At 43.0% G+C, this 14,464-nt stretch overlaps 1 protein-coding gene across 1 annotated transcript; it reads right to left on the bottom strand.

The window, feature by feature from the left end:
- Positions 1–2,463: 2,463 nt before the first annotated feature.
- Positions 2,464–14,344, bottom strand: MPHOSPH10 (M-phase phosphoprotein 10). Its single transcript, XM_068991346.1, has 11 exons — positions 14,237–14,344; positions 11,248–11,947; positions 10,534–10,688; positions 9,898–10,069; positions 7,522–7,663; positions 6,670–6,737; positions 5,706–5,843; positions 4,860–4,970; positions 4,253–4,360; positions 2,993–3,223; positions 2,464–2,613 (listed from the first exon to the last, which is right to left on the bottom strand). Exons 1-11 carry the CDS (start codon positions 14,323–14,325, stop codon positions 2,464–2,466), a joined length of 2,064 nt encoding a protein of 687 aa, XP_068847447.1. The 5' UTR covers positions 14,326–14,344.
- Positions 14,345–14,464: the final 120 nt, after the last annotated feature.

Below are 14,464 nucleotides of genomic sequence, written 5' to 3'. Positions count from 1 at the left end.
GCTCAACATTCAGAAAGCTAAGATCATGGCATCCGGTCCCATCAATTCATGGCAAATAGATGGGGAAACAGTAGCTGACTTTATTTTTGGGGGCTCCAAAATCACTACAGATGGTGATTGCAGCCATGAAATTAAAAGATGCTTACTCCTTAGAAGGAAAGTTATGACCAACCTAGATAGCATATGCAAAAGCAGAGACAGTACTTTGCCAACAAAGGTCTGTCTAGTCAAGGTTATGGTTTTTTCAGTAGTCATGTATGGATGTGAGAGTTGGACTATAAAGAAAACTAAGCGCTGAAGAATTGATGTTTTTGAACTGTGGTGTTGGAGAAGACTCTTGAGAGTCCCTTGGACTGCAAGGAGATCCAACCAGTCCATCCTAAAGGAGATCAGTCTTGGGTGTTCATTGGAAGGACTGATGTTGAAGCTGAAGCTCCAGTATTTTAGCCATCTGATGCAAAGAGCTGACTGATTTGAAAAGACCCTGATGCTGGCAAAGATCGAGGGCAGGAAGAGAAGGGGATGACAGAGGATAAGATGGTTGGATGAGGTCACTGATTCAACTGACATGGGTTTGGGTAGACTGGCAGTTGGTGATGGACAGGGAGGCCTGGCGTGCTGCGATTCATGGATTCAATGAGTTGGACACGACTGAGCAACTGAACTGAACTGAACTGAGTGCTGATTTCAGCTGGTTCTAACACCCCAAGGGACCCAAATGGAAACTTTCTGAGAATGGGGCGCCTGTCTGTGGTCCCTTACCATTGCCTACAGCAGCAGCCAGCACTGTGTGATTACTCCATAAATGTGTGCAGAATTAATGCATGAATAAATAAAGAGAAAAGGGACGTGAACAGGGAATTCACCGACAAATTGAATGGCATTGAGTGCCAACCTCATGCCTGGTAAAGCCCTTGATGCTGTGAACAGAACAAATGCAGAAATGAGGGGGAAAAAATCCTGCTTTTGTGGTGAATACATTCTGATGAAGGAAGATAGAGAAAAAACAAAAATATACATAAATTATAGAGAGTTTAAAAGGCAAGTACAGATTAAATGAAATTCCTGTTTTATGGCAAGATGAGAAAAATTTAAACATGTCTTTCCCAGTTTGGGCTTCTGCATTAGTGTTGTGTGTTCTGTATCAGCATTAATCAGACCTCCTTTTTTCACAAGTCCTTAGGAGATAAGCTTCCTTCTCAATCATGATGGTCCATGACCCACTTCCCTCTCATGCATAAATCTAGATGTGTAAACTGTCAATAATACAGCATTTAATGTACAGATCTGTGTCTCAAAACCATATGTAATTGTGCCTTGACCTCTAACAGGCGACAGTTTTCAGAGGGGAAGAAGGCTGCCAGGAATTCCCTCTTTGGGGCAGCTTTTCCTACCAGGAAGGAGACCAAGAGTAAACCTCCCATAAATTCCCTCTCTGGGGGCATTTTATGGCTACGAAGATGGAAAGACCCCTGGCACCTGAATTTGCAAACATTATCACAAACTTATCTCCCATTTGTTCTTCTAGACCCCTACCTGCTTTTCTTTTCCCTGACGAGTTAGGTGTATAAATCTCTAACCATTTACCCAGCTGCTTCTTTTGTAATACTACAATACATGAATACTTTCTCCTGTTAATCTGTCTTCTATTGTCAGTTTAATTCACAGCCCTCAGGGACTAAACCTAAAAATCTAGACGGCTCTTTCAAGAGGTTTAGTTGTGAAGAGCAGAGAGGTGAGGCAGAACTGAGGGGGTAAGTGGGGTTAAGAGTGTTGTTACTAAACAAATGCTGGAAAGGGTATGGAGAAAAAGGAACCCTCCTACACTGCTCATTGCTGCTTCAGTGTCAGCTTTGTTCTCATTCTCTACTCCCAAAAGGGTAATGTGAGGCCCTAACAGATGAAAGACTGTCTTCCTTGGATGGGAGGTCAAGACAGGGAGCGCCATAGTGGTCATGGAAGGCTCTGAGGGCCACCAGTCTGCCCTCCCGACACACTCACTTCTCTCCTAGCCATATCACCCGCCTCCTCCCACCTGAATGGGGATGGGACTCCCCAGCCTTCATAAGCCTCTGCTCACGCAACACGAGATCACTTCCCAAGGAGAAGGATGTAAGATACATCCATGGAAACCCCACTGTCCTGTGGAAGGATGGCAGGGCTGTGGGAGAAGAAAACTAAGGCCCTCTGAAGACAAGCGAGGACCTCTGCTGTGGGTAGCTGGCTGTGACAGGGAATGGGGGACGGGTCCAAGCCTGCAGACTGGCCCCTTCCCTGGCCAGGCCTACTGTGCGGGGTCGCTGGGAAGAGAGGTCCCCTCACACACCCAGAGGAAGGCTTGCTATTCTCAAACATCTGTAGTCTGTGTGAAGAAAAGTTCTCAAACATTTTATTACAAAACTGAACCATGACAGAATATAAGCTTACACATGTAAATAGTATTTACATTATATGCAAAATATATTACAGCTTTAATTTATGAACCGATATATCCTGGTTTTTCTTCTTTTTCTTGTCTGTTTTCTTTGCATTGCTGATTTGCATTTTCACTTGATCTTGTAGTTTAGAAAAGAATGCCTGAGATGATTTTAAGGCTTTGTCTTTACCTTCATCCTGCAATTAGAAATAACACAAAGTCATGCTGTAAGGTATTATGCTTAAAGATGAACAAAACCAAATGACTACAACAGGGCATCACAGTGTAAATGTGGAAAAGAACTAGACAGAATTATGACAGCTTGCACCAATTAGAGCAGAAGTATTATACACATTTTATACGACTACAGTGGTCTCACAATGTCAGGTGACCATGAGCCCCTGCACTTGAAACCCAAGGTTTAGGCTGTAACACAGCCAGTGCCCACGGCCTCTCCCCTCCCCTCCCTTCCCTTTCCCTTTGTGGGTGAGCTTGGTCACTAGACACCCAGGTCACCTAAAGTGTGCCATGGGCCCTGTATTCAAGCCCCCTGACAGCTCTCCTCCCCATCCTCACCTTTAGCAGAGAGGCTTTGCCCGTCTTGGTCAGCTGTTTCAGCTTCTCAGAGGCTGCTGCTTTGGTGTATCTCCCTGCCTGGTCTGGGTTATTCTTTTCAAGAAGTCTTCTCCGCTTTTCTTTCTCCTTTATTTTCAAATGCTTTTGATATTTCTTTTTCCTCCTTTCTCGTTTCTTGTCTGTAGCTGTTTTCTCAGCAGCTGTTTTTATATCTCCAGCTTTATTTTTCTCCTATTAAAAAACCACCAACACCACACTCATTAATCTAACCTAATGACTTCGGAAACTGTAAGAGAAGCAACTGCACGGACTGTGGCCCAAGTGTGAGAAGCAGCCCGAGCGCACGCGGGCTCTGAGGGGCTCTGGCCACTCAGCAATGGAAGACCTGGGAAGCGGTATAAGACCCGGGATACACTGTAAGACCTGTGACGTGTGCTCTGACGGTAACAGTTTGGTCTGCATACTCCTTCACAAAGGTGGCCTGGAGAGCACGGGTGTGAGGCTTCCCCTCTTGGAGAAGCAGGCAGACCCCATCCTAGGCTCCAGGGACCTGCCTACGGCTGCCCAGCTCTGAGCCGCTGAGGGCAGGAAATCTAGCTGGTGAAGGTCCACTTTCTCTCTTTTCTCCTTCACTCCAGCCCAGCCTAGGGTAGGAGGCAGAGGCTCTGAAGGTGGGGTATGGGTGGAGCAAAGCAAGTGAGCACAAAAACGGAGGGCTCTGCTGCCAGGCTGCCGGGGGGATGAGGCCCTGGCAGAAACCACCACCCCTGTGCCAGGCGAGGGTTCCCAAGTACACAAGGCAGGGGTGTCCTGTGTGTGGTATGCCCAGCTCTTCCTAGACCCACACTCTGTTCTAGACCATGGTTCCAGGACTGATAAGCCTCATGTGGACACAGCAAAAGGGGAAAATGCTAATATCAAAGCACTGCTAAATAACATGCAATTTGTTTCAAGTCTAACATCTTAGCAAACATCTAACAACCTCAAACTTCTAATATTCAACCTGAATTATAACAAGATACTGATGCTAGATATTTATAATCAGCATTTACAATATTTCTCAAACCTACATCTCATAATAATATCTGATTATAGCAAACTTGTATTTGAATATTCTATAATATTATTAATTTGATTATAGGTGGGAACTGCTCAGATATGTTAGAATAAACACTATAAGCTCAAAGAAAATGATGTTAAATAGAGATCTGACTATAAACGACCAATTTATAAACAGACACTTTGACACTGTCTTCTCACCTTGACCTCCTCTGGGGCCAGGAGGGCTGCGTCACTGACACTCACGGGGGCAACCTCCTCCATGGTGACAGCGGGCAGATTTGATACCACTTTAATCTCTGGAACAGGCTAGGAAAGAGACAACACATTTGATAGGAAGTCAGAAGTGGTCCTCATGTAAAACACTTAAATTGTGAACCTAAAGAAGTATAACATACTTCATGGAGATTATTTAAGATGTGAGATGCGAAGTCTGTTGGCTGAGCTAGTGCACATGAAGGATCTAACCCGAAAGGTAGCAGGCAGTGATGCATGCCAGGAAGAGACACCATCCACACCCCCAAGTCCATCACACAGTGAAAACACAACCAGAGACCAGACAGAGAGAAGGGTGGGAAAGGAGGAGAGCCTGTGGCTAAGACTGAGGGTCTGGCAGGGACCGCCAAGGAGATCGAAGTCAGGCTGGACCAGCTGGGGGGTCCAGATCCGTCCTGGGACCAGACACGAGCCTTCCCCATGGGAGGCCCAACGTGTGGTTCATGGTAAACCTTGCAGGAGTGCATTCTGAACCCAAACAAACAGTGAGTCTCTCATCTGTCATCTACTCCCCGAGATGTCACACACTTACTGGCTTGGGGATAAAGTGGAAGTTTGAGAGCGCATCCAACTTTAAGAAGAGGGAGTCCATCATCTTCTGGATTTCTACATGCTCTGGATTTTCTTCCTCTGCTGTTTTTTGCTGAGAAAATCAGTTCAACATCATCAGACTAAAGCGGCGACACAGGACTAAACACTCAAGGCCCATGAGGGCATCACCAGTTTCTCGTCCTCAGGCTTCAGCTAAAAGACACTTCCCAAGGTAAGGTCACTGTCACAACCAAACTGCTAACATTTAGAACTTACAATTTAGTGCCCTTAATAGTTAGGCATTGTTGGCGGGAATGTAAAATGGTGCAGTCACAGCAGGAACACGTCTGCCTGTGCCTCCAGAAGTTAAACAGAGTATCACCACAGGACCTGGCAGCTCCACTTTTACGTATATGCCCAAGAGAATTAAAGGAGGTACTCACTCATACACTTATTTAAATACATATACATGTATGTCCACGGACACACTATTCACAAAAGGCAGAAACAGCCCAAATATTCATCAACTGTTGAAACTGGATCCATAAATTGTGGCACACATACAACAGAGTATTATTCAGCTGTAATAATTGCTGGAAAGTTAATAATTAGTTGTGAGAGTACCAGGGGACCAAGAGTGACTGCAAACCACCCCTAGCCAGTGATACTCCGTGGGAGCACTACAGCCCCTCTGCTCCTATAGCCACGCTGCCTCACACTACACAATGTGACCCCAGCTCAGGACTTCTGTCTCTCTCACCTCTCAAGCAGTAGGTAGAACCCACAGAACTCGTTCTCTTCATCTCCTCCCTGAATGGCAATGGCTTTGCCATACTGGCCTCCTCACCTGGTTGAGTTTGATGTACTCCTGTTCGTAAATTTCAGCAAGGCTCAGTTTACTTTTTTCGTGGTCCAGTGTTAAACGCTTTTTATACTCAAATGCATCCTCTTTAGGCTTTTCTTTGCGTACGACATCATCCCAAGCCTGAAACAGGAAAGGCACATGGAACATAAATTGACAGACAAAATCTGTAACTTCTTTCTAGGGTCCCTTAGGCCTCTTCCTCTGGAATACCGATTATCATCACAGAGTAAGCAAACTGCAGCCAAAAGGAAGGCATTTTCTCAAAGCAGAGAAGGCATCACTCAAGTGTCCTTTTTTGTTTTAAATGCTGGTTACCAATTTGAATTCCACAGCTCCCCATGGTGGTTTGTCCAATAGTCAAGACAAGAGTTTGCTTCATTTCAAAGGAAAAGATCCTCTGTGTATCATACCCATCCCTCAAACCCTTCCTATTTTAAACATACATATCTTACAAAGTCCTCTCTTGCTATACATGCCCCATACCCAAGTTTTACTCTAAGTTTACAAAATAAGATCAGTTTTTAAACAAAAACTCTTTGGTAGGTTTTACACACTTGAAAACTAGACCCTTCATATGTCACACTAGACACGGTGCCTAGACCAAGGGTCCTGGGTGTGAGCATGTCAAACCAGACCCCAGTCGCCCTCCAGAGCTTCATCCCACACCACATGAAAGGTTAGCAAGGCTGGGGGTTGCGGGGGATGGCAGGGGCTCTGGCTACTTTGCTCTCCCCAGGAAGGACACCCTTCTTTCTGGGGTGCTAGCAAGGACAGTACCTCACACAACAAAGGTCAAGGATACCTTTGGGGTAGACTTAGGGCTTTTAAACAAAAAGTTGATAGGAACAAATATTCTAGGAAAACAGTGTTATTCCTACTCCCAAAATATTCTATTTCTAAAAATGCCAGTGAACTCTTAATTAAGTTAAATTTCATTCTTACTGACCTGATCTCTTATTCTCTGCTTAATGATATCCTCTAGTTGGAGAGTGGTTTCCTCTGTGATCACAGGTGCTAAAGGATACAGAACGTATATTGTTAGGTAGATAGAAATGAACCCGTGGTTTTGTGAATTCTTGGGCCACCCCATACCTCCCATATCAGAAATGGGGGGAAAGGGACACTAATGTGTGTGTTAGCTAACTTTTCTGATGTTCCCTGCAATTTGAGAACCACAAAGCTACAAAGTACACACAGTGATAAATGCTAACACTTTTAACCTGTGCACCTGGGGATGCACTCCTTTTTGCACTAAATACAATGAAAATTCATTCTGATGTAATGGGTACAAGAAAGAATTCAATGAGATGGTCAGGGATTTTGGCTAGAGTCACAATTTAATCACTGGACAGTAACAGCAGGCACTGTAAACACATCAGCAGCAGGACTCTAATTATGGGTGACACATTAGGCATCACCAGTACAGTAGTAACTCTCTGATGGATCAGTGGCATTGTGGCTGTACGGGAGAATGTTCTAGTTCTCAAAAAATAGTACAAGTACTCGAGACCAAAGTGTCATGATCCTGGGTACTTACTTTCAAATGATTCAGGGGGAAAAAAGCACACACACACAGCCACACGTGAACAGGGGGAGAAAGCAAACATGGCCAAAGGTTAACAATCGGCAAACCCAGGAGAATGGCACACATTTGTCCACTGTATTAGTTTTCAACTTTTCTGTATGTTTGCAAGTTTTTAAAATAAAAAGTTTGGGGGAAAGAAATATTATTCCAAATGTATGAAGACCACTGAAAAGGGTACGTGAACACCCATGGAAGCCCAGTGGGCACACGCACCCATGCGCACGGCGTGGTCAAAGTGCAGGGTCTCTTCCAGGAGGCTGTTCTCGGGCCGCTTCTGCGCTGTCACTTCTCCTTGAAGCTGCCAAGGTTTCTTCTCCAACAACTCTTTTTCCAAAGATGCAATTTTTTCATTCATCTGAGAAAGAGACAGGAAGAGTTACCACACATTTGGAAACAGAATTAGACATACAGGTGAGTAAAAGCAACTAATATTTTTACTAGCGGGAGAGCAAGAAATGCATTGTTTCTGAAAAAATCCCGCTTTGTCTTTGCATTTTTTAAGGATGGCAATAGTGACTTCTACACCTATCTGGAGGTAGGATAAGGAGCTGTAAATGACCTCTTTTCCGCACTCATTTGAAATGTTATGTTTACTATTTACTCACTTCTCCCAGAAGCATCTGGGGGCTCTATTCTAGTGAAACTGACCTATTTTATTTATTCACAAGCCACTATCAACTTAATTATTAGGGCATTCCAAGACTAAGTAATTTTTTATTAGAGCATCAGTATCTGATGGAGCCTGAACCTTCTGACTCCAGGCTTTCCAGGTGGCTCAGTGGTAAAGAATCCACCTGTCAGTTTCTGGTTTGAGAAGATCCCCTGGAGGAGGAAATGGTAACCCACTCCAGCATTCTTGCCTGGGAAATGCCATGAACAGAGGAGCCTTGCGGGCTGCAGTCCAGGGGGTGGCAAAAGAGTCACACACGACTGAGCACGTATATACTACCCCCTTGATCCACACCCACAATCCAAATTATCTCTAATGTCTAAAGAGGTGGCATCTATAATGACTTAATGGTGTACAAGAAGACAGCATTTTCAGTAACCATACCAAATTATTTTTCCTAATAGCTTTCTAGTTCACCTGCTCGGTTTTTCTAGTTCTCTCTCCAAATATGAAAGCTTTCATTTCGGTTTTCTCATCTCTTATTAGTGTTTTCTTTCATAGTTGCCCTGGCTGAGTAACACTTCTATAAGAATCTTAAGTAACAGTGGAAATAGTAACAGTGGTAATGGAAATAAGTCTTACTCTTGATTTTAAACCAACGTTTCTAGAATTCTACCAGTAAGCAGGATGGCAGATTTTGGCTAGATACGCTTATGTTTCACTAAAAGTAAAAAAAAAATTAGGAATGAATATTGAATTTTACTAAATGTCTTTTTTTGACACATATGGAGGTGACTATATGATTTTTCTCCTTAACCCACTGTAACAAGTATTAAGTTACATTAATAGATTTCCTAATCCTGAATCAAGAGGATGAGGCCCACATAGCTGTGGTAACGTTACTCTTTCATTGCACTATTTTGCATTTCTACATCACTATTCACAAATGAGACTGTGCGTGTTACAAGGTTACCTGTCAGGTTTGGGTATTCATGTAATCATAGCTTCACAAGAAGACAATTTGGAAGCTTCACTCTTCATATGAGGGAAATGATCAAACAGTACTAAATTATCCACTTCTTGAAGGCCAGATACAATTCCCCAGTAAACTAAAGCCACTTTATTTTTTTTGTGGCAGTGTAAGAAGGGAAGGTCACTAATTCAAGGACAAGTTTCTCATTTTCTTTCACTTTTTTCCCCTTAAAGACTTTCTCTTCAGGGAACAATCTGATAATCATAGGTTTAACTCAGATTCTCTTTTTAAAATAATGCTCTTGATATCCTTGATATCTTTGGTTATTTACTTATTCTCATTTCAAGCTGTGTGATATGATTTTAAGACAGTTAAGTGATAAAGCACAATGTCTGGAGCCAGGCTATATCTATTATTTTCAAACAACATTTTGTTTGTCTGACAGTATGTCATAAGGAAATAATTTTTATCAACTTTGGAAAACGTGTTTGAGATGTTATTAATTAGAATTCTGGCTGCACGGCACCTCACTGCTGCTGCTAAGTCCCGTCAGTCATGTCCAACTCTGTGCGACCACATGGACTGCAGCCTACCAGGCTCCTCCATCCATGGGATTTTCCAGGCAAGAGTACTGGAGTGGGTTGCCATTGCCTTCTCCGACGGCACCTCACAGATACAAGCAATTGAAGCGGTTTCCAGGAGAGGCTCATAGGACAGCCAGTTAGGAAAAAACCTGTCTCAGGTATAAAGACAGCACACATGGGCTCCATACTGAAAGCGACAGGTGGGGAAAGGCAGCACTGAATTTTGTAAATTGGCTGCGTCCCACGTGGAAGCACTGACACAGAGAGCAATAAGATTTTTTTTTTAAAGGATAATTAGGTGTACCATCAAAAAAAACAAGCCCCCTGCCATACACACACACACAGAAAACCAGGGCAGATTAGTTGGTAGTCAGTCACTGTTAAACATAATCTAAAAATCCCTTAAATTTGCTAATTATTACCTTTTCTTGTCTTTTTTCAAAAGAGGATTTGACTTCATCATAGTCTTTCTGTACATTTAAGACATTTGTATCTTCAGTGTCCTCATCATTGGGCAGAGCAAAGGTCACTCTTTTCGAGGTTTCTTTATGTTGTTTACTGTCTCCACTTTCTTCAAGGTCATCATCTTCATCCCTATGAGACCAAAACACTTATGAAAGGAAGCATACCAGTTTTCATCAGAATATCAAAAAGAAACAAACTTAGCAGTCAAATTTCTTTTGTAGACAATGCAATTAAATACTAAGAACTTCCAGTATTTAGGTAAAACAGAACAAAGTGTACAATATATAGAAAACAAATTATTTATCAATCTATAATACAGACTTATCTCATCTAAGTAACAACAGGGTATTTTTATTGGCACAGAAAACATATCAGAGCTCCTGGTAAGGAAGGTCTGCCTGCTATTGCCAGTCACACTGATTTGCACTAGGTCGTCTCTGACGTCCCTTCAAATTTGGAGACTTCCTGTGGCTATTCTGAGACTGTCTGACCTTAGAGAATCCCACTTCTAAGGACAGTCACATCTGATGACTAGTAGTACACAGATGACTGGGCAGCTCCAGCTTACAGTGTAAAGGACTCAAAATACTCACGTCTCAGAAATGCTTTCTTCTCCTTCTTCAGCAATCTCTTCCTCTTTATTTGAAGCCAGTTCATTCCCATCATCGTGGACACTTGCTACATCTTCATCACTTTCAACTGGATCAAAGAAATCTTTGTATTTCAGGTTTCTGGAACTTTTACCTGACTAAAACAAAAATACTTTTAAAACCTTTAATCAAGGATAGAAAAATACATTAAATCACGCATAAATGTGTATGCATACTGTATAGGGGAAGTCGGCAACAATAACACTACTACAAAACCCTAAGAACTATTAGACCACAGCAAACTGAACAGAAGCACAGATTCAGTTATAACTGGTAAGACAGAGCACCACAATCTTCTCTCAAAATCTTCTAACTACAAGTATTTCCAAAACATCTGTGACTACATAAAGTATACAAATATCTTCTTTCATTCTTATTCTTAGTGCTTGGTGAAAATCCATGTTTGAGGGAAAATTCTGAATCTCCGTAACATGTATGACTGTGATTCTGAAGCTACAAAGGAGTGTTTCATGATAAGGAAATGATAGCTTTGCTTTAATTTCTCCAGTCCCTTTCTTTTTTTAAAAAAAAACTGATCTAAATATCTCACTGATCCTCTGGTGAATTCTGAAGTCTTTTAACCCTCTTTTGGAGAAACAGAACCCCATCTCATGTGATGAAGCAGAAAGAACACTCTGTCCTCTCCCCAAACTTTACCTTAAGATCCTGGCCTCCAAACAGTCCTCTTTCATCTTCATCGGAATCCACATCTTCAAAAAAATCAATATCATCTTCCTCTTGGTCATCTCTGTGTTCCTCTTCCTTTTCCATGTTTTCTAAAAAGGTCTCCATCTCAGAGAGCTTGAAGAATTTATCATCTACGATGGACTTTTCTGTTGGTTTCCTAGGCACTCTGCTTTGCACCTTGCTCTGACGTTCCAGTTTGATGATATCAAAATCAAGATCAGAGTCCTCATCGCTGAAATCTGGGCTTTTCCTCAGATCCAATTTGCTTGAGTTTTTGGCTCTCTCATCTGCTTCAGGATCATCAGCACTCAGGTCTGACACTTCCTCTTCCTCTGCTTCCTCCACCTCCTCCTCCTCTAAATCTTGTTTCAGGTCCTCCTGGCCAGCAGCCTCCAGCTCCATCACATCTTCTTCACACTCCTGCCCTTCACTCTCTGGGAGAAGACTGATGTCTTCATCTTCAATGGTTTCACTAACTGTACTCTGGAAGTGCTGTAAAATTGGTTCATTTTGTAGTTCCAATTGTTGCCAAATCTGCTCATCATCGAAATTATTTATCATCAATTTTTCTAAAGGACTCCCATGTTTCCTGTCATTCTCTAGTACTTTATTAAAATCATAAAGTACTTTTGTTAAAGAAGTAAACTTTGATGCCAGTTCACCTTGAATGCTGTTAAGAGGCAGGGAGAAGGAGTTAAATGAGATTTAGGAGATTTATAGTTATAGTTAACAAGTTCACAGCACTCAGAAATGAAAGGAAAAAAAAGGCCCAACTCTTGTGCAAAATCAAAATTTTTAAAAGTTGAAGTACTGCTTTAAATATATTAATTTCAGTGATTCAGTATTTTTGATTATACTCCATTAAGTTATTAGAAGCTAATGGCCAAGAATGTTCCATTGCCGTACAATATATCCTTGTTGCTCATCTAGTTTACACATGGTAGTTGGTATCTCTTAATCCCACAGTCCTATTTCCTCCTCTGCCCTGGCTCCCCACCCCCAGCAACACTTTTTTGGTTCTGTATATTTGTGAGTCTGTTTCTGTTCTACTATATACATTCATCTATATTTCTTTTAAAATTCCACACGTAAATGATAACATACAGCAATTGTCTTTCTATGACTGACTGCAACAGGCATAATATTCTCTAGGTCCTTCCAGGCTGCGGCACATGGCACGATGAAATCTCCATTTTAAGTATAGATTCTGGCCCCCAAGAGTGTACTGTCTTGCCCAAGAGTTACATTAGTATATAAAAGGTGACAACCCAGTATCTCTGAATCTGCTAGATTTCAGGCAGGGAACCCACTACAAACCTCTTTGCCTAAAGATAAAGAATGAATCTTCTGGATGAGGAAATGGCAACCTACTCCAGTATTCTTGCCTGGAGTCCCATGGACAGAGAAGCCTGGCGGGTTACAGTCCATAGCGTTACAAAAGAGTCAGGCATGACTGAGCATGGATGGAGTGTATCTTAGCCTTAAATTCTCAACTCTGCTATATCACAGGCCTCTCCATTTAGTCAGTCCACCTGCTGTGGCAAAAGTGGTCATAGAATAGCTGTGATACCTGAGCTGATACCTAGCTATAAGATCACAGTCTGACAAAAAATCTGGAGACACATATTTCAGGCAGAAGAAAGAGCAAGAACAAACTTCCTAAGACAGAAATGAGGCTGGTGATTCTGAGGAGCAGAAAGGCCCGCTTGGCTTGAGTGTGGTGAAGGAGGCAGAAGAGAAGGTTAGAGAGCTGGGTGGGAGCCAGATCATGCAGGCCTCAGAGATAAGAGGCTGTCATTTTCATAAGCAAAGGTTTTGGGTACTTCCCTGGTGGTCCACTTGCTAAGACTCCACACTTCCAATGTACAGGGCCTGGGTTTGATCCCTGGTCAGGGAATTGATCCCACATGCCGCAACTAGGAATTCACATGTAGCAACTAAAGATCCCGAGTGCTGCAACTAAGACCTGGTGCAGCCAAATAAATCAGTAAATATTAAAAGTAAATAAATGAAACAGTACAAATATTTTAAAATCTTAAAAAAAAATTAAGGCTTTAAAGCAGAGAAGCAAAATGACCTGACTTATGCTTGGAGAGATGGCCTGCCAAGAAGAAGGAATGAAATGAAAGTGATCAGGAGGCTGAAGCAGACAAAGGATGCACAACTGTGCTGGGATCAGAGCTGCAGAAATGGTGACAAATAATCAAATTCAGAATACGGTTTGGAGATGTAACTGACAAGATCTGCTAATGAACTGGATGTAGAATGGAGAAAAAGGAAGACACTGAGGAAGTGGCTTGGTTTGCGTCTGAAAAACTGTAAAGATACAATGTGATATGGAAGGCAGGTGGAAAGGATGGGGAAAGGATCTCAGGGAGGGCAGAGGATAGGAAGCAAACACAGCAACAGTTTATTTTGGACAGACTGAATCTAAGATGCTGAGTGTACGGCTTTAGTTGACTGTGAGCCTGGAGTTCAAGGGAAAGGTCGGGCGTGAAATACAAGATCTCTATACGTCTTCGAACAAAAACACCAAGAGCTTGTGCTGGGAAGAGATTAAAGACAATTCAAATTTTCAAGAGGCTCAGTCGTGGGGTGGATAGATAAGCAAGTTAGTACTTTCAATAAAGTCTGATGATGAGTAAGTAAGCACTGGGTGCTGTGGGAACAGATGTGAGAAAGGGCACGCCACCCGGTGCGTCTGTGCGAAGGATGAGGGCATGAAGACCTCGAGACAGTAATAACCCAGGTTAGTTTGAGTTCAGCAGCACAGAACTGGGAGACCCACAGAACATAGCTCTTAACTATCTAAAGAAGTGTGACAGGCCAGGACAGCGCAAACTACCTGAAACGTAAGGGAAAGAGCTCCCCTTCTCCTAATCTGGAACTTGCCGGGAGCCCGCAGCCCGCGCCCACGCGAGTCCTGCGCCACACCAGAGCCCGAGATCTGGGCACTTACGTGAGGAAGCACTCTGGGCTGTCGATGGCTTTACCGACCTCCCTCAGGCACCGCTCCAGGGTCCGCCGACGCCAGGCTGGCCGGGCCATGGCTGACTACCGCTCGGGACAGTGCCGCATGCAAAGGAAGTGAGCCACCGCCCGGAAACCAGGCCTCAAAGATTCGCCCCCGCGCGACTGAAGCCAGGAAACGAAGGTTCCGCGGCGCACAGGTTCTGGACCCACCTCC

The sequence above is a fragment of the Capricornis sumatraensis genome, chromosome 19, assembly GCF_032405125.1.
Source record: "Capricornis sumatraensis isolate serow.1 chromosome 19, serow.2, whole genome shotgun sequence".
NCBI lineage: Eukaryota > Metazoa > Chordata > Mammalia > Artiodactyla > Bovidae > Capricornis > Capricornis sumatraensis.
This window is presented reverse-complemented; position numbering and strand designations above follow the sequence as displayed.